General features: G+C 44.2%; 1 protein-coding gene across 2 annotated transcripts in view; it reads left to right on the forward strand.

Moving 5' to 3' along the window:
* Positions 1–1,607: 1,607 nt before the first annotated feature.
* ATF6 (activating transcription factor 6) overlaps positions 1,608–27,781 on the forward strand; it is a 202,756-nt gene continuing 176,582 nt past the window's right edge. For both annotated transcript variants that reach the window (XR_012235302.1, XM_073592844.1), the window contains exon 1: positions 1,608–1,826. Coding sequence is in view for 1 of the 2 variants with exons in the window: in XM_073592844.1 (XP_073448945.1) it covers positions 1,727–1,826 (100 nt within the window). In the remaining variant the exon portion in view is untranslated. The remainder of the gene's footprint in view (positions 1,827–27,781) is intronic.

Genomic DNA, 27,781 nt, shown 5'->3' on the forward strand with positions numbered 1-27,781 from the left:
GCCTGTTGGGAGGCAGCAGTTCCAAACTTTACCAATTAAGTCTTTATGTTCACTGCGCGGGTTCACCATCCCTTTACTATCATTCAGATATCGGCTTTTTCAGCCAGCGATTCCCTACACTATAAGTATGATCAAATTGGCTGTTCCATCGCTTGATCGTTCTTACGGGCAGCGAGAGGGGACGTCCCCCCCCTTCTGCTGCCCTCCGGTGCTTCTACCGACTCTCCACTGCCATCGGTGAGTCGGAGAATGGATCCGCCGGCCCCAGATGTTTACCATAGAGATTTCCGGTGGACCAGATGGTCGCCGGAGTCTCTGTGATCCTTCGGAGGCTGGGCGCGATGTTATGACATCACGCCCGGTCTCTGCATTCAAACAAATGGCGCTGCCTCGGCTGGGAAGCTGAGATCATTTTTATTTTTTTTTCAGCTGTTTCAGCCTAGAGGTGAGATGTGGGGTCTTATTGACCCCACATCTCACTGTAAAGAGGACCTGTCAAGCCATATTCCTATTACAAGGGATGTTTACATTCCTTGTAATAGGAATAAAAGTGATCAAAATTTTTTTTTTTTTTTAAAGTGTCAAACTAAAAAATGTAAAGTAAAATTAACAACAAAAAATAAAAATTTAAAGCTTTCCTGTCCCCGTGTGCTCGCATGTAAAAGTGAACGCATACATAAGTCCTGCCCACATATGAAAACGGTGTTCAAACCACACATGTGAGGTATGGCCGCGAACACTAGAGCAAGAGAAATAATTCTAGCCCTAGACCTTCTCTGTAACTCTAAACATATGACCAGTAAAAAAATTTAAAGCGTCGCCTATGGGGATTTTTAAGTACCGAAGTTTGGCGCCATTCCACGAGTGTGTGCAATTTTGAAGCGTGACATGTTAGGTATCTACTTACTCGCTGTAACTTCATCTTTCACATTATGCAAAAAAAATTGGGCTAACTTTACTGTTTTATTTTTTTTTTTAAAGCATGAAACTGTTTTTTTTTTCAAATTGAAAAATTGCTGTGCAAATACTTGTGTGAGATAAAAAGTTGGAACGACCGCCATTGTATTCTCTAGGGTCTTTGCTAAAAAACATATATAATGTTTGGGGGTTCTATGTAATTGTCTAGCAAAAAAATGATTTTTACATGTAGGTAAGAAATGTCAGAATTGGCCTGGGTGGCAAGTGGTTAAAGTAACGCAGTCAGGGAGGGGGTGGGGGGTAAATCTTCTGGAGGTCAAGTGGTTAAAGGAGAATTACACACACAAATAAAGATTAGTTAAAACCCACAGTCACTATTCCTTTATATTGGCTTCTTAAATTTAGAAATTGGAGGAAAGGTTTAGCGCTGGAAAACACTTTTTAAAAGATAAAAAGTGCATTTTCTATACAACCTTATAGATCAGACCAAAATGAGGAGAAAAGAAAGAGGGGCAGTATAGTATAGAAAGCCTTGTTGTACATATATACACACACACGTCCCAGTATACACGGAGGTCATCATAGTAAGTGGAGTACACAAGGCAGAGTTCCGGAGAAATGTCTCTATTTACATAGAACTAAGCACGCTTCCCCACATGAGACTCCCCTTACGCATGCGCACTAGCAGGTGTTTTGAACCAGCCCGGATGCCGTAGCTCGTCATTCATGTTGCTTGGAGAAGGCAGACGTGTATATAGATAGCAGTCATTGCGGAAATCCATTGCGGACGGTGTGGAGAGCATACGATATGACCATGGAGGTGGAGAATCCGATGTGTGGTGGACTCCAGGGTCCGGGGCCGGGAGGTGGCCAGGTGGGAGTGCATTCCCTGGATGACCTGGCATGGAGTGAGTATAGGGAGAGGTGACAGGGCTCTATTACTTTGTATTGCATAGTAATCCTCAATGATGTCCTCCTGAGGGAAGGTACCCATGTCAGAATATAATACTATCCTCACACATGATAACCTGGACCCCCCCCAGCCACCTACAGAACTCCTTTGGGGAGTCATGTGACCGGGCGCCATAATGCTCAGCGGATGAACACGACGGGTTTGAGTGTAAGGCCCATTTCACACTGCCGCATTGTGTTACCTTTCATTTTAATTTTGTGTGTGTGTTTTTTTTTTTTTCCACACAGGACAGTCTATCATTTGAATGGGCTGCCCTACATGTGACAAATATGTGAAAGACACTCCTGCGCCTTTTTTTGATCATAGAGCTTGGTGCGTTTTTTTTTTTTTTACCGCGTGTTTGCTGGCCACGTTTGGCATGTTATTAACAATTAGTGGTACTGTGTGTTCCCGGGAACATGTACAGAAGGCATGCTTCCAAGAATACGCAGGCGTGAATGCAGTGTGAGGGGGCCGCGCTGCCTCTGTGCGCAATGTCCGGGGTTGTGACATCACAAGGTTATAACAGGTGGTGAGGAGGTGAAATCTCTCTCCAGAGGGGTGGCGAAGGCTGTCGCTGGTGTAAACAGACCCTAAGGGCCAGTTCACACCACATGCAGCCCAGTGCATTTTTTTTTTAATGCAGAAAAAAAAAAAAGAACACATGGAAGGTAGAACTTGCTGCATTTTTCCTGCGATGGAATGTTGTCATGCACATCAAAAATGCACTGGAACACACACATGTCCTTATTTATGGTTAAGGAAAAAGAGAGGGAATAAACGCACTGGACTGCATCAAAAACGCACATGCAGAAAAGCATCTGGAATGCATCCGGACTGCTTTTCTGTGGTGTGAACTGGCTCTAATAAGATTGGAAAGTTCCATCACTCTCAGAATGTTTTGTATCCCCCTTTTTTTTTTTTTTATGCTGTAGCACAGCACTTTCTCCTCTTTCACCCCATAGGGATCCCACTTCCTTCTGGGATGTTCATGTCACACATCACGGTGTTTTACTGTGGGGTGCATGTGTGCCATGAGATTTCAAGCATCAGCGAACATGATGCTGCCCTTTACCAGGTGGCCAATATCTACACATAAGCAGGGGATTCCCATGCATGGGCACACATGCTGCAGGTCTCTGTAAGGTCCCAGAAACATCGGCATGTGTGTGAATCCCCCACGTGTGAGCTGACGTGCTGCAGGTCTTTGCTGGGTCCCAAATATCTGGAAGGAGCGTGCAGCATGTTTTGCACATGGGCAGGATATTTGGGGATGGTGGCACAGAACATAAGTGGCAAGAGAATATCCCTAGAGGGTGGCATTCCTCGTTAAGTTTGATAGCATTGTCACACTTGTAGCTTCATATCGTTAAGGCGTTAGAAACTTGTATTTCCTGTCTGTGCAATGGCATGTGAACATCACATAAATTGTATTGTATTAATGCATGACCTATTAAGGTTTACCTCTTGGTAATTGTTTAAAGCTGGACTTTAGGTAAATATGAAAGACACAAATTAATGCAGCCCATTAAATATCAATATTTCGGTTAAAATATATTTCAAGACAACACCTTTTTAGATTTGGATGGAGTGGAGAGGGATTAGAACACATAGTTACATAGTAGACGAGGTTGAAAAGACACAAGTCCATCCTATGTGTGTGATTATATGTCAGTATTACCTTGTATATTATCCCTGTATGTTGTAGTTGTTCAGGTGCTTATCTAATAGTTTCATGAAACTATCGATGCTCTAGCTGAGACCACCGCCTGTGGAAGGGATTTCCACATCCTTACTGCTCTTACAGTAAAGAACCCTCTACATAGTTTAAACTTAAACCACTTTTTTTCTAATTTTAGTGAGTGGCCCTGTGTCTTATTAAATTCCTTTTCGCAGAAAAGTTTTTATCCCTATTGTGGGGTCACAGTATGGTATTTGTACATTGAAATCATATTCCCTCTCAAGCATCTCTTCTCCAGAGAGAATAAGTTCAGTGCTCGCAACCTTTCTTCATAACTAATATCCTCCAGACCCTTTTATTAGCTTAGTTGCCCTTCTTTGTACTCGCTCCATTTCCAGTACATCCTTCCTGAGGACTGGTGCCCAAAACTGAACAGCATACTCCAGGTGCGGCTGGACCAGAGTCTTGTAGAGTGGGAGAATTATCGTTTTATCTCTGAAGTTGATCCCCTTTTTAATGCATGCCAATATTCTGTTTGCTTTTTTAGCAGCAGCTTAGCATTGCATTCCATTGCTGAGCCTATCATCTACTAGGACCCCCAGGTCCTTTTCCATCCTAGATTCCCCCAGAGGTTCTCAGGTTTTTATTGCGGTCTGTCTTTTGGTAATGCTGGGTACACGCGGTAAGTTGTGTCCCCCGGACAAACAAACTTACAGATCACCATACTAACACACCCAATGTTGGTAATCTCCCCCACTAAGCTATTGTGTTCTGACGGGGGTACACACTGATCTGTGAGTGCTGATTGGATGCTGGTTTTCCAACGTGCTCGTTCGACAGAAGCTGGTTGTGAAAGCCCTCTGTTGGATTAGGAGCTGTACACATGGGCCCATGTTGGCCTGTTCCTGCCGAACTGACCGTTTTTGGCAAATGTGTACCCAGCTTTAGGGGATGCACTCTCTCAATTTGTCATGGTGAGCGTGTTGCGTTGAGAGGAAAAGTGTGAGAAAAAAGCCCAAGTTTTCAGTATGTAGCTTTTCCTGTTCAGCAGAAGTTGATTATTAGATCAGGAATGTTGGGAAAACTTTTGGTCATCAGTGGCTGTAGCTGCTGATCAGTGTATTCTGACAGTGGAGAGTCCCGCTGTCAGAATACAGTGTCCCTGGAGGGGGGGGGTGGAAGTGGAGGGAATTCTCCCCAATGGGACGCAGATGGCAAAAAACTGACAAGGGTTCTAACCCTCTCTACACTATCCAAAATGGGGGGGTTTGTTCTAACGTATAAGTACCTGAATTTGACCCAATATTAGGGTGCATGCAGCATTTCAGTTCACTTGCAAGAATCCACTGATTCTCACCAGCCTGTGTGAATATAGACGTAGCTTTTTGCAGTCCCTGTACAACAGGTCTGGGGTGTGAGTGGAAGGAGCTGTACATTAGCAAATCAGTTCATATGCTGACAAGAAGCATGATGATAGGAGAAGAAAGTACAGCGACAAAGAGATGAGATCGCTGTGCTAATTGTTTTTTTTTTTTGCAAGTTTCATTTAGGCCCCATGTACACTGCTGCTGCTAAACGGACGTTCAGAGGCAGTTGGACACTTTTTTTTTCATACATCAGGGGACACAGAGCCATAGTAGTTACTATGTGGGTTGTAGATTTCCTATTTAAATATATTATAAAACATATAATATACCATGAAATAAAAAATTAGGTGATGTGTGATCCACACTTAAAATTGGAAATTAAATTATTAATTAAAATAATGCTATTAAAAATCCATAGCTGTCTTCATAAAAAACATCCAGGTAAAATACAGAAAAAATATATGAAAAATGATACCAGCAAAAATATGATATATAAGGAAAACGAAACTGTTCCTGATTGTTTCATAAGCGCTGTCTATTTGCCTTGAAAATGTGAGTGAATTTGCTGCGGATGCAGATGATCTTTTACAAGTGGTTTCATTGCGCAATGATATCTTTTTTCTTCTTTTCTTTGCATTATATAATATATATATATATATATATATATATATATATATATATATATATATATATATATATATATATATATATATGAAAATGGGAGGATTTTAATTTCACCATCTATAAGCCTCAGAACCACAGGGCAGAGACTCACAGCCCCATTTAATTGTTTGATTGAAGCAACTGGCAAAAGCTTATAGGATGGATTTTTTTCTCTGAACACACAGAGAACATTTGTTGATATGCATAAGGATTGAGATGCATCATTTTTCATATATTTTTTCTGAATTTTTCCTGGATGTTTTTTATGAAGACAGCTATGGATTTTTAATCGTATTATTTTAATTAATTTAATTTCCAATTTTGAGTGTGGATCACATATCACCTATTTTTTTTTTTTCATGGTATATTATATGTTTTATAATATATTTAAATAGGAAGTTAATTATTAGCGCTCTTATATATATTTAATAGTTCATTTTAGTGGTAATCAGAGCACTTTTTTCACATAAGAGCAGCTTTTAATTATTTGGATATTTCCTATTTTTCACTTTTATTTTAAAGGTTTAGGATTGTTGGTTTATTATTTATTTATATCCCAGTTGTCGATAATTGCACATTTGTTCAACATTTTTTTCATTTTATTCACAATATTTTAACACTAGTTCACAATTATTCACTTTGCATATTAGCGCTTTAGTACATTTTAGCAATCTATGTGGGTTGTAGGCCACCTTCAAGTGATGGACACTGGCACGCCCTAAGTCAAAAAGTGCACTCCCTATATAACCCCTCCCACTACTGGGAGTACCTCAGTTTTTTCACCAGTGTCTAGGTGTTGGTCACGGAGTAAAGATATGCTGAGCTGAGCTCCTCTGGAGCAGTCCTTGCTTGGGCTAGCTATGCAGACGGATCCATTCAAGGTGTCTATCTGGCCGAATTGAATGGTACCCGGGCCTCGTGTCCGAAGAAACAAGGATTTTGCCTGTGAATGCTTCTCTTTTGAGAGCTGGACCCCGGAATCCAGTACTTTTTGGTATTAAGTCCATAAAGTTTAGCACCGGTGGTGCTATTGCAGGTCCAGGATTGTGGGTTTCCTCGAGGATCCCCGGCTCCTGAAGGTTTAACGGAACCCACCGTGAAGGGTGAAGATTGGGTCTGTTGGTTTACCACAGAAAACCCTGCGGCGGGAAAGGTAAGTGGAGTTTTTCTAAGAAATTTTTTACATTTTCTTATGAATTGTCTCCTTTAAAGTAAATGTTGTTATGCCTAAGTGTCACCACTGGTGGCTGTATGGAGCACGTACCTTCTCATGCTTTGCTCAGAGATCACGCTGTGTCACAGAAGCAGCAGACTCTTTTTCTCCAGCCAGCAGGCAGACTTCCAGTAAGTTTGGGAGGTTTTTGCTTCCTCCAGACACCCCCACCTGGGCTGAACTCTTCCCCTCTTCATGAGGCTGAGTATAAGGGATAACTGAAAACAATCGGCAATGCCGTTTTCTTTCACTGCCCCAACACGGGGCGGCTTCTAGGTCTCCTCCACACCATCCCTCCCTCCCTCACAAACCGATCCTGTCAGATCGGAGGCCCTTGCTTGTGCAGGAAAACTCTTTTTGAAAGAGAAAGGGGGGGGGGGGGGCGCGATGTGAGGTTGGGGCGAGGCTTAGCGCGGCGTTGGCATCCTCCAATGCGGGAGTGTGTTTTTTAAAAAAGAAAAAATCAATTTCTGCTGGCTGCAAAATTGTCACAGAGACATGAGAGCAAAGGGAGCATGAAAGAGGTTTTGGTGACATAGGCATTTCCTGCTTAATACAATTACTATTTGCATGAGGCTGAGCAATAATAGCAGCGGCAGTGGCTGGACTATTGCTCAAGCAGTGGATGTGATTTCTTCTGATAGTACCTCTGCTTTGTACATCGGGCTAAGGTCAGAAAGGGGGTTAAAACACCCCCTAAATAGAGCTAAAAGTGTGCCCCTCAAGCTCTGGAAAGCCTACTCATCTCTACAAATGGCATCCTCCATGAGAGGGTGCGGCTGGTCAGAATGAGCATGGGGGCCATGAAATGTTTGCAACTGTTTTCAACACTGCAGCCCCTGTGTATTTTACCAAAAGATCTTTTTTCCCTCAGCCATGATGGGTTTTTAAAAAAAAAGTTTAGCGACTTTAATTGCACAGGTTCTCTTCCATTGCCCAGGACCCTCAAACTGAGGAACTAGGGGTGGGAGAAGATGGATCCCCTCAGGGGACCATGGTGAGGCTGATGACTCCTCTTCTGAGGTGTGGGAGAATTAGCTGGTTTCAATCTTAAGATTGATGGTGCAGTTTCTTGCTGTATGGTCTGCTCCATATTTATGCTCCCTTAACTGAGTGTTTGGGTTCGTTAAAGCCTCCTCAATCTGTGCATGCCTTTTCCTGTTCATTTATTGTTGGAAAAGATTTTTTGTATCTGAGAGGATCTCCCAGATAAATATTATTTTTTTCTCCTAAAAGTTTTTTTACACTTCATCCTATGGTGGAGGAAATTCACTAAGTAGAGTATACCAGCAATTAATGCTGCTATATCCTCTGTGAATAAGAGCTTTTGTTCGGCAGACAATGACGAATAAAATGTTGGAATTCCTGTTAAAAAAACAAAAAAAGGAAAAAAAAAAACAACAAAAACCCAATTTTTTCTCTGGCAGATTGAGCAGCCTGTGCTGACAGTAATTGCTTAATCAGTGTGAGGCCAGTTTAACAGGTGTTCAGGTATCCTGCTCAGCAGGCCCAGGATCTGGTAGCTTTATGTTTGCAATAATCGCTTTGTGAGTTTCTATTGTAGAACCTCCACAAGGTCCTCATGCAGGTGCTTGCTTATAAACTAGCCAAACGCACAACTGCTGAGATGCCTACGGCCACATCACCCTGAAAGCGCCCAATCTCGTCTGATCTCAGAGGCTAAGCAGGGTCAGGCTTGGTTAGTACGTGTATGGGAGACCGCCTGGGAATACCAGGTGCTATACACGGTTCTGTGCACATTGTTACTAACACAAACGGCTAAACGCATGAGTGCGGGAACGCACGTCAGCGGAGGATAAACTTCCTTTCACCATGCAGAAGCTCCTGGCTAGTCTTCCTTTTGCGGTGAAACAGCTATTTGAGAATGTTTGGATAATTCATCCAAAGAAATTCTAGTGGGAAAAGTACCCCCTTTTGCCATTTAGGTAAAGGAGTAAATATATTTTCATTTTTAAAGCTCCTTCTTTTGTGCCAGGGGCATCAGCCTCCAGGCAGTCACTATGGCTTCTGCCATCAGGTTCAAAAGGTAATCCTCAGAATTAACCCCAGGGACAAAAGAGGTCTTGGGGGAGGAAACCTACATGATACTGAAGCCTCCTTATGAGGAGGCGCCCTGCTCGCTCAATAGGGGGAATTCTGCAGTTCTCAAGGATCTGACAGGAAGACGAATAGGGGACTTCCTCAATAGCTCCAAGGTACAAGCTGTAGTTCCAAGAGTTCCTGTCTCCTCATTTTTTTTTTTTCTCAGATCAAAACGTTCCTAAGGATCCAGAGAAAAAGAAATCTTTCTCTCAAGCATTGGACCATTTTTTTTTTTGGCAAAAGTGGTCATGGTGGTCCCCATGTAAGAGCAGAGGTTGGGGTTTGGTTAAATCCAAATGGACATTCTGGATCTCAAAGATCTAAACTCTTCTTCTTTTTTTTTTTTTTTTTTTCTCATGGAGTCTATCTGATCAGTAGTCTCCTTCCTACAAGGGGGAGAACTTCTGGCGTCGATCGACATCAAAGATGCTTATCTCCATGTGCCGATCTTCCCGCTCACCAGAAATTTCTACGCTTCGAGGTAGAAAATCTTCATTTCCAGTTTGTAGCTCTACCTTTTTCAGGCTAGCTACTGCACCTCGAGTGTTTATAAAGATCCTGGTCCCTCCTTTAGCCAGGTTAACGGCTCAAAGTATAACGATACTAGCCTACTTAGGCAATCTACTCTTGATAGATCAATCGGTAGCCCGTTTAAACCAAAGTCTGGTCACCACAGTCAGCTACCTGGAATACTTTAGGTTGGATCCTCTACCTAGAACAATCCTCCTTAAAACCATCAAGGAGATTACAGTACTTAGGGCTGATCATAGATACAGTCCAGAAAAGGGTATTTTTGCCCCAGGAAAGAATCGGTTCCTTAAAGGATCTGATTTGGTTGTTCAAAACAAAGAAGAATCCTATTCATCTTTGCATGAGTTTATTGGGAAAAATGGTGGCTTCTTTCGAGGCCGTTCCTTATGCGCAGTTTCATTCAAGACTGCTGCAAAACAGTATCCTGTCAACTTGGAACAAGAAGGTCCAAACTCTGGACTTCCCGAAGCGTTTATCCGCCAAAGTGCGTCTGAGCCTCAATTGGTGGTTTAATATCCAAAAATCTTCAAAAAGAAAAATCCTATCTACCAGTTACCTGGAAAGTAGTAACAACCGATGCCAGCCTTTTGGGCTGGGGAGCAGTCCTGGAAGAAGCGTCTGTCCAAGGGAAGTGGTACAAATCAGAGTTGACCTTGCACATCAATATTCTAGAGATTCAGGCAGTACGCCTGACCCTAAAGGCCTGGATGCTCAGATTACGGAATTGTCCCGTCAGGATTCAATCCGACAATGCCACAGCCGGCTTATATCAATCACCAAGGGGGCATGAGAAGTCGTGCGGCCCAGAGAGGTGAATCATATTCTGTCTTGGGCAGAAAACAACATCCCTTGCCTATCAGCAGTTTTCATTCCAGGGATGGGGAATTGGCAGGCGGACTACTTGTGTTGCCAACAATTGTTCCCGGGAGGATGGTCCCTTCACTACTTTTGTTGTCTCCCTCCCTTCAGTTTGCATTGCTCTGGGACATCCCACATAGTAACTACTATGGCTCTGTGTCCCCTGATGTATGAAAAGAAAATAGGATTTTTAAAACGGCTTACCTGTAAAATCCTTTTCTTTTGAAGTACATCAGGGGACACAGAGGTCCCTCCCTTCTTGGTATACACGTGTATTGCTTTGCTACAAAACGGAGGCACTCCCAGTAGTGGGAGGGGTTATATAGGTGTAGTTTAGGGAGTGCACTTTTTGTCTTAGGGCATGCCAGTGTCCATCACCTGAAGGTGGCCTATAACCCACATAGTAACTACTATGGCTCTGTGTCCCCTGATGTACTTCAAAGAAAAGGATTTTATAGCTAAGCTGTTTTAAAAATCCTATTTTTTCAACTGCCCCTGAACTCATTCAATGTTATCTTATGTGTTCATGTGCACAGGTTCGTTTACTGTCATTTTTAGGCAGTTGCGTTTATAAGCACTTTGAACTAATTTCTTTGCCAAAAAAAAAAAGACGCAGAAGTTTCAGACGCCAAACATGTTTAAATGCGGTAACCTGTTTTTAGCCACGTTTCGTTTATAGGCCATCTTTAAAAAAATGAAAATAATTTTATAATAATAATTTTTTTTTTTTTGAAACGCATGTAAACGCGGCAAAACGGACGTTTTTAAATGTGGGTTACTATCTGTCAAGTTAAATCGTTCAGGAGAGGTTTTTAATTTATTTTTTATAAATGCCAAAAACGCAAATGAAACCCAGCATGCTGCATTTCTGGCCAGACAAAAATATAAAAAAATCATATTTATTATTTAAAGTGGTTTTAAACCCATCAAGGCATTGAAGGTGTGCTGTGAATGATAACTGTCACAGTTGCATTTGCTCTCAGCCAAACTGTCAAGCCATCAAATGGCTGGTGTCATAATTGAGTGCAGATCAAACAGGCTAAAATGGCAGCTTCTTTGGCTGTAAAGCAGTTGTCTCCAAACTGCGGCCCTTTGCTTTCCTTTAGCCATCCATTGAGGCATTATTCCTGCCACTGACACCAACAATGATGCACTATTCTTTCCCCTGACACCAACGATTGGGCATAATTCCTTACACTGACAACAAAAATGGGGTACTTTTCCTCCCACTGACACCAACTATTTATTTCCCTAATACCAAAGATCGGGCATTGTTTACCTCCACTGGGCACATTCCGGCCCCCCTAAAGTCTGAAGGACAGTAAACTGGCCCTTTCTTTACAAAGTTTGGAGACCCCTGCTGTAAAGGGTAGGAGGGTTTAACTATGCATTTCCTTGTGTAGACAAATGCGTAGAACAGTTTCCATGCAGTTTGCTGCCTTTTACAGCATAGGCCGAATGCATGTACAATGTTTTCAATTGGCTACTTTCTCACTAATGCACTGCATAGGAAGAACACTTGTAAACTCGTTGAAACTCGTGCACATGTGTATTACACACGTTTTTTTTTTTTTGCAAGTGACAGAAAGGGAAGCTACTTAAAGAAGACTCCCCTCCCCTTTAAAAACCTCCAACACAGTAAAAGTATGTAGCTAAACAAGTACACTTACATAAGTCCATGCAAATTTTAATTAATTTTTCATATTGCCTGTGGCCCTCCTCCCATACTGCCATTATGAAAATTGTCTTCGTTCTTGTTCCCTGTATCTGCCCACAGATGTTTGTGCCCAGCTCACAGATTTCTTATACTGTGCGTATGCAAGATGAGTGCATGACGTCATGTGTGTCGTCTCATCTATACACGTATACGTTACATTCATCTGTTGCCTTTTTGGATAGAGTAAGGGAGGGTTATAACCATGTCAGGTTTTTGCTATCTGTGTCCCATTGGGGAGATTTCCGTTCACTTCCTGTGCCATCACCAAAACAGGAAGTGAGGGCAAATCCCTGCTAAATAAAGAACTAGTTTCACCATTGGAAGATGTTCCCTTTTTCTGGGGACAACCCATAGTTTGGTATTTTCTTGACTTTCAATGATGATGTTAATTAAACAGGACAAATAGAGAGGGTAAATGTCTCTAACGGGAGCACAGATAACAATAAAAAAATTAATAGGTGTTCTAATCCATCTCCACTCTGTCTAGAACTAAAAAAATAAATTTTTACAAATAATGTTCGTGCTAGACGGCACTTGCATAAATAATAAATGTAAAATAAAGGAATATGAATTACCCACTTTAGCTCCAGAAGGTTTTGCCCTGTTCCTGACCAGGCCATTTTTTTGCGATACGGCACTGCGCCGCTTTAACTGACAATTGCGTGACACTGTACCCAAATAAAATTGATGTCCCTTTTTTTTTCCCACAAATAGATCTTTCTTTTGGTGGTTTTTGATCACCTCTGCGGTTTTTATTTTTTGTGCTATAAACAAAAAAGACCGACAATTTTGAAAAAAAAAAAAAAACTATTTTTTACTTTCTGCTATAAAACATATCCAATAAAAAAAAAAATGTAAGGAATCAAATTTCTTCATCAATTTAGGCCAATATGTATTCTGCTACATGTTTTTGGTAAAAAAATCCCAATAAGCGTATATAGATTGATTTGCGCAAAAGTTATAGCGTCTACAAACTATGGGAAAGATTTATGGACTTTTTTTTTTGTATTGTTTGTTTTTACTGGTGATTATTACATTTTTATTTATTTATTTTTTTAAGCAGGACTGCGACATTGCAGCGGACAAATCTGACACGAAGTGACACTTTTTAGGGACCGGTGACACCAGTACAGTGATCAGTGCTAAAAAAAAAATGTACTTTCACTGTATAAATGGCACTGGCAGGGAAGGGGTTAACCTCAGGGGCAATTAAAGGATTAAGTGTGCTCCTAGGTAGTGCTTTCTAACTGGGGGGATGTTGTGACTGGAGGAAAACTGAGTTCCGTGTTTCTGTTCAGCAGAAACACAAGATCTCCATTTTTCTCCCTCACCGTTTGGTTTGCGTTGATCTCCTTGTTATACAACAAGAAAGGTCAGCCTTGCTTTTCGGTCACTAAAGGACCGGATCATGCCACTAGGTTGGTGCCTGGGATAGATATCCTCTCCTTGTGGTTAAATCAATCAGTGATCCAATAGCTCAGCTGATGAAGTTGCACTTTACTTCTGCTGATGCAATACATGTAGTTTTATGTGCAATATTCTCACTGCACCTGCAATACAGTTGTTCAGTTGTTAAAACTGGAAGTATATGGCCAGTTAAGTGGTTAAAATTCCTATAAAAAGTTTTCATCACCTGGACATTTTTTCGTGTGTTTTTTTTTTTTTTTTTTTTTTTTTTTTTTTCTTGTTAAACTTTGAACCACAGTGGATTTCATTTTTTTCTATTAGCATGTTGTGTTTTTACACCTTGTTTCTGTAGCCAAAATCGTCTTTCATTACTCTCTGACACCATTGCCAAGGCTTGTTAAATTCTTCTGGGGCGGCTGTTGGAAGATCAGTTCTTATTGATGTCAGCATTTCCCTAATGCCCTCTACTGCACACAATGTGCAGGTGGGCTCTTGGTAATCAAGAAGGCAGAATTTGTTTACTGGTAAATATATCAAAGTATGCGTTAGTCAGAGCCAGTGTAAATTTCGTCAACAAAAATATTTTTGTCAGCGACCAAAAGTACACCATATTTTTGTCCAATGACTAAGATCAGTTAGCTTTTCGTTAACGAACATAAACTAAATTTTGTGAGGCAGGGACGTTTACCCTCATGAACTTTGGATGGGAGAAAGAGCGCCAATTTAAGTGCACTATGTGAAGCAAAAAGGAACATTTATTAGGTATTGCATTTACAGGATAAGACCAAGTACATAGCATATAAAGAGACCAAGCAGTGAAATCCCTCTGGATGGAGAGCTGGGTCTGCGGTGTCCCATGTTGCCACCCCGAGCCAGTGGTTTCCAGTGCTTCGGGGCAATGGCCGAGCAGCATTACCACGGAAACAGAGACCTGTGGACGTGGTCTAGGCGCGCATTTGGAGCATGCGCGCTCCTTCCTCAGGCCTCCCGAGCGGCCATCTCAGCTGAGATTAAATAGGGGCAACGGTGCCTGTGGACAACAGGGCTCAGTGCACCGGCTCCAGCTATATCCCCACAGAAATAGCACAGTGAGTGGCAGCCGCAGGAACATGCCAGTGGTGTAATACATTTTAAATAGTGGTTTATTCATGACATAAACAGCAAGGAATTCTAGTATAAAAACATAAGATCAAAAAGTGAATATTTAGAAGTAAACGATAATGTAAAAAAATTATCTGTCCAAAATAAAAGGGAGATAAAAAATAATAAATGATAAAAATAAATAACAATGGATGGGGTCTAAAAGCTTATCTCTCCATCTAGAGGGGACTTCACTGCTTGGTCTCTTTTACATGCATTTACTTGGTCTTATTCTGTAAGTGCAATACCTAATAAAATGTTCCTTTCTGCTTCACACACTGCTCTTAGTTTGGCGCTGCTTCTTTCACATACTCCGCTGGCTTTCTGCCTATTCATTAAACACATTAGATTGTCGGGGGTGTGACCGGATGGGCGGGTGCGTGCTGAGCCGCAGCATGGAGTGAGTGAGGACGCTGTGTGCTCTATCTCACCCCGCTCCCCTACGAACACACGGACGGCTGGCCGGGAGAAGCGGCTGGCAGCGGGCTGGACGAATGCAGCGATAGAGTGTGGAAAGAGTACCTGGTGATCCCTTGCCTTGCCTCGCCGCTCCCCCCCGCTGGATCTCTTCATCTCATGGTGGGCTGTGAACGCAGAGGAAACTCCCGGGCGTGACGTCACCCTTTACATTTCTGCTATGCTCCGGTGTGAAACAAACGGCAAATAGCCCTTATTCTTTTGGCGCTAGAGAACTGAAGACCTCTAGAGCGGTACAGTATGTATGTACAGGTATCGACATTAATATGTAAGTCAGAGACTGCTTAAAGAAATATAGAACTATTGATATTTTTTGGATCGGCTTAACACCTGGTAATGTGACATTCTTGCAATAACAACAAACAAACAACACAAGTTACCTAGGTGTTTCAGTTGCCCTGTTTGACTGGCTGGGTGGGTGCACAATATTCGGGAGTTAAAAGACATTAATACTGAGAGTAAATATCGCTCATTTCTTGTGCTGAGTCTAGGTTGGGTTTGGGAGTATCAGGGAGTAGAGTATTAACCCTCCATCCTCCCGTCCTCAGGCGGTGGTTACCTTTTATTTATTACCCGCGAACTAGCAACTTTTTCAGCAACTGTAAGGGCGGCAGGCTTGGTGGTGGGGCGAGATATGCTGTATGTGTACCCCAGCCATTGTATACTGCTGGTGTCTACTTGAGCCGCCTGGGACAGTCTTTGCGTTCTATAGTGGAAGTTTGGTGGGGGAGTAGTACTGACTGTTAAGGCGGCTGGGGTGCATAAGGGTGGAGAGAACTGTCTTGCTCCGGGCACTTTACTCTTTAAAGCATTGTCGTGCACTCTCCGCACAACGTGCAGATAGGTGTATAGGTTTTCTTTCCCTTCTTCTTCCCCTTAGACCCTCTTGGGCTTTTTGGATGCCGACGAAAACTAATCTGTTGCTATAAGAGTATACATATAAGAGTAAATGATGCAGAACCTACGCTCCTCTAAAGAGAAACTCGCAGCATGCAGCAGCAGCATCGGCAGCAGCAAAATTGGAGCAATATGCTCATACCTCTGCTCTGACCCCTCCAAAAAGGGGGGCACAGCTGAAGTCACAACAGGGTGGGGGCATCGGATAGGAAAGCCAGGGTCAGGGTCAGCCTTATCCACAGCTTTCAGGGTTGTGTCGGCTACCCAGTCTTCTAAAATACATAGTAATAAAGGTCCGGGGCTAAGTGAACAAAAATATAAATGTGAATATGGAGCAATAAGCGACCCGAACTTGCCCCTGGATAAAGAGCCAACCTTAACGGATGTATTCATGGCTGTAGGGGCGTGTAACGGCTCGCTTAAAGAACTCTGTGAACAGATGAAAGGAGTTAAAGCAGACCTGTTACTGGTCAGACAAGATTTACAGAAAACGGCAGAGAGAACAACAGCCCTGGAAGAAAGAGTCAGTGGGCTAGAAGATAATGTGTCCCCAATAATCAAAGAAATAAAATGGTTGAAGGAACAGATATCCAAGCAAGCCTTCTAAATTAGACGAGATGGAGAACAGGAGTAGAAGAGATAACGTGAGGCTGATAGGACTACCTGAAAGAAGCGAGGGCGCCAACCCGATTGAGTTCCTAGAAAAATGGCTGGGGGAGCTATTTGGAAAGAATCATTCTCGGCCACGTTTGCCATTATAAGAGCACACAGGATCCCCTTCAGGGCACCGCCGGAGGGGGGCCACCCTAGACCCCTCCTCTTGAGATTTCTCAATTAAAAGGATAAAGTGTCTCTGTTACGGAAGATCAGGGAGGCAGGGGAGGTTCTCTTTAAAGGCGCAAAAAATATCGTTTTACTCTGACTTTTCACCGGATCTGCAGAGGCGTAGAGCGGAGTTTATCCAGGCAAAATGCAATTTACAAAAATTTAAGCTGCCATACGCTCTTCTTTACCCGGCAAGGCTGCGGGTTACGTCACTGGGGGAAACTCTGTTTTTCAGCTCTCCTGCTGGGGTTGAGAAGTGGCTTGAAGACAATAAAGAAAAAATTACGAATCTCACGTAGAGGGATAGGGAAGATGCAATAGGCCGGTGTATCAATAGGGGTGATACAATAGGGTATTGGGAGGTATAGGGGTTTTATTTTTACTTTTTCTTTTTCTTCTTTGTGGGTCGTGTTCCTTAATATTTCACCCCTACCTAACATCTTCTAATGCTCTTTGTTTATTGGGAGACGGGGGGGATGGGTGCACATAGATGTTTGCATGAGGGGAGGTGAGTGGGAAGACTTGGTGTAAAAGGGTGGTGTTAGTGGATGAGTTAACGGTCATGGTAAACCCCCGGGGGGTTCACCTAGATAGGTGGGTGCGGGTGGGGAAGAGGGGGGGGGATGGGGGGGAGGGTAGGGGTGGGGGGGGAGGGAAGGGGTGGGAGGGACGGGGGTGCTAGGGGGGGCAAATTACTATTCACGAGTATACACACCACTGGAAATTATCCTGGAGGTATCCAGACTTTTACTTATAGATTTTTGGCTTTTAATACATGCACATGCAAGCACTTTCTGTGGCAAATTCTTATCTAAAGTAGGGTTGACATGGCTAAGATGAGCACGTGGTTTAGAGTTTTTACAACATGTACGCATATAGAATTGGTACAACATACACTAGGGGGAAAAAATTAATTTTGAGTGAAGGGGTGCATAAATTTTACTTTATAAAGAAACTTAATACATATGGTAGCACTTGTTGGGGCAATGTATGTTTTTCAGTACTCCGATGTTAGCTAAGACCCTGAAAATAGGATCCTGGAACGTCAGGGGTCTGGGAACACCACTTAAAAGGTTGGCAGTGTTCTCTATGATGGAGAGATGTGGGGTAGATCTGGTCTGTCTGCAGGAAACCCACCTAAGGATACCATTCAGCAGCTACAGATGAAAAAACTTCAACACCAATTTCATGCGTTCCACTCCTCTTTTAGTAGGGGGGTGAGCATCTTGGTGAAAGCTGGGGTGAAATTTTCCTGCAGACAGGTCAGTATAGATGAGTTGGGTAGATATATTTTTCTACTCTGCTCCATTGATGGTGTCATGTATGTGGTGGCAAATATATACATCCCTCCGCCCTTCAATCTGGATGTCCTGCTTAAATTGAACAAATTTCTGCTAGATAAAAGAGGTCCCGATTGTAGTTGTAGGGGACTTTAATGAGATCTTAGACAAAAGGCTGGATAGATTCCCGCTACGAAAATGCTCAGAGGATTCAGTGAGGAGCCGGTTAAGCCTATTTTTGGAGGAAGTGGGGCTAGTAGATTTATGGAGGGTGCGGAACCCAGGCGTGTTGCAATACACCTGCTGCTCTGCGTCATACTCCACGCTCTCAAGGATAGATCTAGTCCTGGGAAATGACAGGGCACTCCAGATGCTAGAAAAAATAATGTATTGGCCAAGAGGCATCTCAGATCATTCCCCCATGGTAGCTACACTAAATCTAGGAGAGCCTAGACCCCGGAAGGGCTGGAGTATAAGCCCGTACTGGTTCGAAGTAATTAAAAAATCGGATGGGATTCTCCCCACCCTAAGGGAGTTTGTTGAGATCAATCAGGGAACGTTGTCTCCCCCTGTGCTATGGGATGCCCTCAAGGCTTTTCTTAAAGGGGTCCTAATACAGCAGATGGCTAAATTCAATAAAGAGGCTGGGAGTGAGGAAGAGAGCTCTCTGAGGGACGCTCTTGATACCGAAAATAATTTTATTAGAAACCCAACCCCGGAGTCGGAAAGCACTTGGCAAGAGAAACAACAAGTGTATAAACTAGTGGTCATACAGAAAGCAGAGACTAGGCGCCTACTTCAGAGACAGGAATCTATGGTGGAGGGCGAGAGAATGGGAAGGACACTGGCTATGCTAGTAAAATCAAACGCAGCTCCATCCACGGTCCTCGCCATTAGATCGCAGAGTGGAGATATAGTATCAAGCACCCCAAAAATAGTACAAGCCTTCAGGGATTATTATAAAAAACTGTATTCCTCTCAGAAAAAGGGAAAGGAGGCTAAGATGGAGGACTTCCTAGGGGGGCTGTCGATCTCCACCATATCACAAGAAGAAAGGGTCACATTAGACTCTCCAATAACCATAGCAGAATTACATCAAGCAGTAGCGGGCATGGCAAGCCTCAAGTCACCCGGGCCTGATGGTCTTCCAATTGAGACCTATAAACACTATGGCGAAGTGTTGATCCCTGAACTGCTAAAAGCTCGGGGGGGGGGGCGCTTGAGGGGGGCCAGCTGCCTGCATCAATGCTAGAAGCAACAATCATCGTGCTACAGAAAGAAGGGAAAGACCCCCTGGATGTGGCCGCTTATAGACCAATTTCTCTCCTATGCACTGACGTAAAAATTCTGGCCAAAGTTCTGGCAGCAAGATTGAATGGAGTTATTCATAAACTGATTCATGAGGACCAGGCGGGTTTTATAGCCAACAGATCTACGAGCTTGAACATTAGAAGAGCGTTTTTGAACTTAGTCTCCAACGGAGAATGAGGGCTCAAGAGCGTTAATGACCCTCGATGTATCCAAGGCTTTTAATAGCGTGGAGTGGGGCTATATGTGGCGTGTGCTGGAGAAATTTGGATTTGGCCCGTCCTTTATAGGGTGGATCAGAATGCTTTATACCTGCCCTAAGGCAAGACTAAAAGTTAATAACAAATTTTCGGATTGGTTTGAGTTGGAGAGGGGGACGAGGCAGGGGTGCCCACTCTCTCCTCTGCTGTTTGCGTTGGCGATGGAACCCCTGGCCATCTCCATAAGGGAAAGCCGTGCGATAACTGGCTTCCAGAGAAAATCGGGCGAGGAAAGAATCGCACTGTATGCGCATGACATCCTGTTATTCCTGGGGATGCGAGAAATTCACTACCAGGAGCGAGAAGGATAGTGGAGGACTTTGGTAGTTTCTCTGGCCTAGAGATAAACTGGGAGAAATCCGAATTTTTGCCGATAGACCCCATAAATGAGCTAATAGCATGTGATAAGCCCCAGATGGTAATGGTGGAAGTCCTGAATTACCTGGGAATTGTTCTGACGAAGGACCCCACCCTATATATCAGCAAAAACCTTGCTCCTCTATTAACAAAATTTAAACAAAAAATAGGAATTTGGAGACGCCTGTCTTTGTCAGCTGCAGGAAGATGTAGTTTAATAAAAATGGTATGGATGCCACAACTGCTATATGTCCTGCACAACTCTCCAGTCTGGATTGGCAAGAGGTGGTTTAAAAGAATTGATAGCCTCTTTAGGGAATTGATATGGAAGGGGAAGCAAGCCAGGATTCGTCTTCGAGTGCTCCAGCTTCCCACTCGGGAGGGGGGCTTTGCCCTCCCACATCCTGAGCGCTATTTTCTTTCAACTCAGTTGCAGCAGTTATTGGGATGTGGGATACCGAAAGGAGGCACCCCCAATGGCGAGTTGCTATTGTTAAGTGCCCCACATAACACAATAATTGAAGCTCTAGAGGCGGACATGTTCCATGATGAATTCCCAACAATTAAACTGATAATTAAACTCTGGAAAACAGTCAAGAAAATTATGAGGTATGAAGACCCAACAGTCTACTCTCCTATTTGGAACAATCTCAACTTGCAGGAAGTCCTTAAAATAGGCACATTCAGAGAGTGGGAGAATCTTGGCATCAGAAGGCTAAGTCAACTTTATAATGGCACCAAGTTAAAGAAATTTCCGGAACTAGCCAGGGAATTTAAGTTGCCACGGAGTTCTCTCTTTCTGTACTTCCAGCTAGAACATGCCCTTAAAGCTCAATTTAAAGCCCAGACTCCGAGATGGGAAGAGATGCCTCTATTTCAGAGTATAATTCAGGTAACCCCCACTAGAGGGGTAATATCAAGAATTTATGATCAATTAAGTAAATCAGACAACAGCAGGGGGATACTCCACGGTGTAAAGGCTAAATGGGAAGAGGATATAGGAGGAATGACCCAGGAACAATGGGTGAGAACCTTGGAGTTGGGAGTTCAGGTCTCTGTGTCCCCTTCACAGCGGCTCTCACATTTGTTGTTAAATAAAGCCTATTCTACACCTAAAAGACTTTTTAAGTTTGGGAGAAGGCCCAATGACAATTGCCCCAGATGTCGGGGGACGGGAGATCTCATCCACATGCTGTGGAGTTGCCCCAAGTTGTTCAGATACTGGGAGGAGGTGACTGGGAGTTTGGGAAATATTTTTGGCACTACAGTGGCAAAGGAGGCCATAGTTTGTATTCTGGGGCATAGAAGAGTGATGGGAGAGAGGCTGAGCATTACACTAGCCATTACGCGGGCCCTGTTTCAAGCCAGGAAGATGATAACACTAAGATGGCAATCAAAGGACCCCCCCACTGTGAAAGACTGGATCTCTACAATTAACGAAACCCTGGGTAGGGAAAGATTGGAGTACATAAAGAGGGGTAACCTTCAGGAATTCGAAAGTATGTGGAAGCTGTGGACAGAGAAGGCGGGGCGCCCCTAATAGTGGGCACGGCGCGGAGTAGACCAAGAGATGGGCTTAATATAGGTATATGGGTAATTGGAACCCTTGATGGCAATGAGTGCTACAGTGAGGTGGTTTTGATATGTAGATTCTTAGCCAAACAAATAGTCTAGATGGGCACATGTTAAACATTGGGGGAGGGTGGGGGGGGTGGATTTGGGAACAGGTCATTTTCTGTACAACACCGGCTAAGTCAGTAGACGACGGGCATGGGGAGCCCATAAGTTTGCTTTTATATACCCTTTTTTTCTTATTCTTCTCTGTTTCTCTTTTTCTTTTTACTCGTTCCTTTTCTCTCCAAACTGGCTCAGAAAAAGATAAGCTTTACCTGATATCGGGCCTTAGGAGATCGGAGAATTAAGGGATTTGTGGGTAAAGTTATGTAATAAAGTCTTTTTATTGTGATGGCATAAAAGGAAATGAGGAAAAGCATAATCCACTATGATGTGAACCTGAGAAGGCGACAGTTAATGAACATCGAGCTGATTTAGCCCTCTAATCATTGTTCTCTGAAGTGGGAAAAAAAAAAAAAAACACATTAGATTTCAGCTGACTAAAATGATTTTATTCAACTAAAATGTACTGGAGATTTTAGTAAACTAAAATATGACTAAAACTAAAACAATTGCAGATGACTAAAATGGGACTAAAATGGCATTTTAGTCAAGACTATGACTAAAATAATCGCAGATGACTGAAATGGGACTAAAAATAAACTGGCATGTTAGTCAAAAGACTATGAATAAAAGTAAGAACACATAAAGGGGGGGGGGGGGGAGCATGTCCGGATGTGAGCGGCGGCGGACGTGTTGGAGAGGAGCTCCAGGCATCCTGAAAACAATCCTTAGCCATCCGTGCCTTTAACAACAAAAAACAGCAAAAAAAACCTGCCTGTAGGTTTCTCCTACACCATCTGCTGCTCTCTGTCCCTATATTGCAAGGATCGGGCCTGTGATTTCTCAGGGAACCACCGATCCTTCACGACCCCGGCTGACGTCATCTCCCTGAATTGCATCTGGCTGGAGGGAGCTGTTCCTGGCCTGGTGGAGAGGTAGAGGACCCCCTCATCATCCAGATTACCCCCCTGGGTGCCTGGCGGAGCCCGATGATCCGTGGGGCCATTGTAATCGCCCGTCGTGGCCCTGGCCCAGTGAAGCCTCCAGCCCACCGCACTTTCCTACGCCAGCGGAGGAGCACCGCCTGGCCCGATTTAGGATCGGGAGCGTGGACACTGCTGTGCTCACACCCCACCATCCCTCCACCATCCTGCTGAAAAAAGGCTCAGTCAGCTAGTAGAGACTGCCTATGTGGGCTGACTGAGGAGACCTGGGGCCTACCATCCTTATCACCCCTCTGCCTTCATCCCGGCTCCCTGGGCCTCTCCTGCATAGTGCCCTCGGCTGGCCCTCCTCACTGGGTTGTCACCATCTGCAATTTTCACGGGAGGCTGCTGGCGACTACTGCCCACCTCTCCGGGCTGCGATTTTCGGGGACCTGCGGCCTACCTCTAGTACCCTCCTGACCGCTACTCTGGGCCCTGAGTACTGCCCTCTGTGGAGACCAGGATCCTGAGGCCTGTGCTGCATCGCTGCCCTGGTGAGTACCCCTGTGGTGACCACTATATCAGTGATTGACTGGCTGTGTTGTGTGGCTATGAAGGGCCCCCTCTCTCTCCTATCTTTTTGCTGACTATATCTCTGCTCCATACTGTCAGCCCCTTGCCCCCAGATTCATGGGCCCTAAGCACCGGCCCAAAAACTCATCCACACCAGGCCCCCAGCTCCTGCACCAACTACACAGCCTGACTCTTCTCTCAAAGGGAGGCCGCAGGTCCTGCTGACCGAATTAGCCATGGAGCCTGAGGCTTCCCTAAGTGCGGCTCTCCCTGCCCCACCCTCCCAGGAAAGCACTGCAGTGATCCTGGCTGCCATTGAACAAAGCAAAACCTCCATGCTGGTGAGAATAGACCACCTGGCTGAAGAATGTAATCTCATTAGAAACGACCTGGATAAGATCAGGGGTAGGCTGACTGAATCAGAAACCAGAATTTCTGCCACTGAAGATCTTACAGCTACACACTCCAATACCACAGCGGACTTGCAGCGCACAGTACAATTGCTTGTCGCTAAAGCCGATGATGCAGAAAACAGGGCGAGACGCAAAAATGTTCGAGTCCTGGGTCTCCCGGAGTGGGAGGAGGGTGACCGACCAGCAGAGTTCGCGGAAGAATTCTTCAAAAAATTGCTGGACCTTGTGGATATCTCCCCGATCTATGTCGTTGAGCGTGCCCACAGTGTACCCATGGGACACATTATACCTGGTGCGAATCCGCGACCCTTTTTGGTTCGCTTCCTCAACTTCAGGGACCGCGATAGGATCCTTTTAGCGGCTCACAAACATCCTTCACTCCCGTACGGCAACCCATCAGTCCTATTGTTTCCCGATTTCTTAGCCGACCTGCAGCGCAAGAGGAAGTCCTTCAACGACGTCCGTAAGCGCCTACGCGAAAAGGACATTTAAATACAGCATGTTGTATCCCAGCCGTCTCCGGGTCCCTCACAATGGCTCAGTTAGGTTCTTCGACTCTCTGGCTGATGCAGATAACTGGCTAAATGGCCTGAGGTGAGCACCAGATGTTATCTCTCACTACAAGTTGCTCCCCGACAGTTTTCATAAAGATTCTATCTCCCTTTCGGATCCGGGCCCGAGGGGGTTGTTTGTCCAGTCATCACTCTGTTGTATAGCCCCTTGGGTCTTATCACCTAAAGTTGTTGCTAGTTGACTCCTGAGCCCCCCACGCAGGACTTGCCTGTTATTTTGGGTGGGAGACCAATCTAACCCCTGGAGCTGGTATGTTTAATATACCTCAGACTGCGATTTTTCTCTTGTTAGAGCCATTGATCACTGGAGATCCTTCTAGTTCAGGACTGGACATGCAGTTCTTCTACATTCTTCTACCCCGGAGCTACCTTGTTGGACACAACTCACTGAAGTATCTAACCCCCCCCCACGGTTTTCCTTTACGCCAATTGAAGAGGCATCAGCGGCACTGAATTGCCGCACTTTGGAACTTTTCACAGAAGTCTGAAGTTCTAAGAGTTTTGAGTTCAGGTTTTGGGTATCAAACTGACCATAGTTCTGGTTTTCTTTTTTTTTTTTTTTCTCCTCTGTTAGGGGTACTTCATGGTCAGTAGGGAGTTTACAGGTTGTTTTTTTTCTCTGGTGTTGTGTTTTTTTTTTTTTTTTTTGTACGCTCTATATCCACTGTCTGATGCTTATACATCATGTGTTCTGTCAATGCTCACCATGCCCAGTGTCAAATTTGTTTTCCTCTTTGCATTCTTCTTCGGTAACATGGGGGTCGATCCCTCGCATGTAGGTATCATTATGCTGTATCATAAATTGTTATTGCCTTCATGGAGTTAAAATTGATAACATGGAATGTACGGGGTCTTAATGACAAGGTAAATAGGGCATTAATGTTTAAATACCTAAATGGTCACAGACCCCATATCTTGTTCCTGCAGGAGACCCATCTCTTGGGGAATAAGATCCTGGCGCTATGTAGACCCTGGGTACGGCAATCATTTCATGCAACGTACTCCAGTTATGCCAGGGGAGTGGTCATCTTGTTGAACAAATCCCTTGCATATAAGGTCCTACATTTACAAACTGATCAGGAGGGCTGATTCATAATCCTCTTGCTGGAGATCAGAGCAGTGGTCTATGCTTTAGTAAATGTATATATTCCTCCTCCTTTCAACCAACGGGTCCTTTACAAGTTATATGAGCATTTAGCTACATTACAATTCTCCTCCAGACTATGCATAGCTGGAGACTTTTTAATTCCATTTTGGACCTGTCCCTGGACTCGTCCAACCCAAAAAGGGTGTTTTCACCGGACCTACTTCAATGGGCACAAATACTTAATTACACTGAGATCTGGAGATGGAAGCACCAAACCACTAGGGCTTACTCCTTTCACATAAATCGGACTCCAGGATCGACCTGGTCTTTGGCAACACCTGTGCCCTGGCGGTGAGGGGGGGTCTCATACTTACCTGCGGGCCTCTCTGTTCATGCGCCCCTAGAGGTCACCTTGGGGTTGTCTGACACCAGGAATCAAGACTGTTGGCGTTTAGCACCCAAATGGCTGCAGGACTCGAGGGTGGGGGAGGAAGTCTCTCCTAAACTACAACAATACTGGGAGATCAATGAGGACTCGACCTCAGCACAGGTAGTCTGGGGGACGCATTTAAGGCCAACACCAGGGTCTGTTCTGAAATGTCCTGTCAAGTCCAGGCACTTGAGGAGGGAGAGGCTAAGGCAGCAGAGGCTTTTTCTGACTCTCCCGACTCTGGATCACTTCAGCCAGCTAGCTGAAGCAAGAAGAGCATGGTCTCTACATCTTGCCTCGGACACACATCTGGATTTAAACTCTGGTGGGGAGCATCTTTGAGTCCGGAGACAAAAATGGCAAACTCCTAGCGAATTTAGTAGCGGACTCTAAAATGCAGACAGTGGTGTCAGAAATCTGTGGTTCGGATGGTCAGGTTTTACATTCCCTGCACCTACCCACTCTTTCGCAGGAGGATCTCGAATTTTTAGACAAAGATTTTACCACTGAGGACCAGATGGCCTATCTGGTGAGTGGTACAGAATGTATGCCTCGTTAATTGCACCAAAACTGTTGAAAGTCTTCTCTGAAAGTAAAAGACAGATGTCCTTGCCCCCCTCTATGTACCAGGCACACCTAGTCCTCATCCACTTTCCGCTGTCACTGGCTCTATTTGCCTTGGTGATGGAACCACTTGTGTCGGCCCTAAGACAGGCGGATGGGGTTGGGGGCATACAGGTGGGATCCATACATGAGAAAGTTGCTTTTATATGCAGATGATCTCATTCTTTTCTTGAATGACCCTGCTCAATCCCTCCGAAAGACACTGACCATTCTTTCAAATTTCACTAGTTGCTCGGGATCCAAGGTAAACTGGGATAAATCCCAAATTTTACCGATAGATAAAGCCGCAAAGGACATTGCAGACCCCTTATTATGGACAGACAAAATTTAAATATCTAGGCATTCACATCTCCACATCTACCTCTGACTATTATACCCTTAACTTAGAACCACTGATACAAATGACGAGGACAAGATTGAAGGCTTGGGCACAACTCCCCCCTCTCTTTAATCGGGAGGATTAATTCAAGATGAAGCTCCTGCCTGCCTTTCTCTATGCTCTCAGACACACCCCTGTCTGGATCCCCAAAAAAGTATTTCGCCTGATAAACACCATTTTATTATCTTTCCTCCGGGGAACAGGTTAGCCAAGATTTAGGCTGACAGTGCTACAGAGACCTTGGGGAGAGGGAGGCCTGGCTTGCCCTGACCTCCATTCCTATTTCGTGGCGGCTCTGTTATCCCACGCCCACAACTGGCTGGTCTCTGAGTCCAACGCAGCAGTGGCTCTGGAAGCAGCACATCTGGGGTCATATGAGACGCTACGGAACCTACTTTACTGGGGTGCCAGGGCTCCCTTCCCTCTTACAACGGCAATGAGAGCGGTCATACGGGCGTGGTCGGTGGCAAATTCCATGCGCCCCATACCTTCTGGACATATATCCCCGCATAGCCCTCTTTGGTTTAACCTGCAATTGTCGGAATTCGAGTCCTTTCCGGACCCTAGTGTATGGGCAAGCAAGGGCATCAAATCTATAAATCAGATCTGTTTTGAAGGCCGACTACAGACCTTTGACAGGTTGAAACAACAATATGATTTAACCAACTCACACTTGTTTAGATTCCTGCAGCTTAGACACGCCTTTAACACTCAGTTTGATAATGCTCAAGTGGCCTTTTACACATCGAATCTGGAGACTGTTCAGGGACGAAGCTCTACCTAAGCCCTTATCCACCATATATAAAGCATTACTCCCTAACATACACATGGAACTAGAAAACCTTAAGGCAAAGTGGGTGGTCGATTTCCCTACACTAGACACAGAAGATTGGGAAGAAATGTGGGAGTGTCCCTTTTCACAGCTAGTATCAGCTAGAGATAAATTGGTGCAATTTAAAATAGTACATAAGGTATATTACACGCCCATGCATCTGCACAAAATTTATCCATCTATTCCTGCCTCCTGCTGGAGAGGCAACTCATCCTCAGCGGACTTTGTTCACATTTTTTGGAGCTGTCCTCAGATTGAAATTTTTTGGGTTGAGCTAACCAATTTTATTTTGACTGTCACCACTGTTCCTGTAC

Source organism: Aquarana catesbeiana, linkage group LG07, assembly GCF_042186555.1.
Source record: "Aquarana catesbeiana isolate 2022-GZ linkage group LG07, ASM4218655v1, whole genome shotgun sequence".
Taxonomy (NCBI): Eukaryota; Metazoa; Chordata; class Amphibia; order Anura; family Ranidae; genus Aquarana; species Aquarana catesbeiana.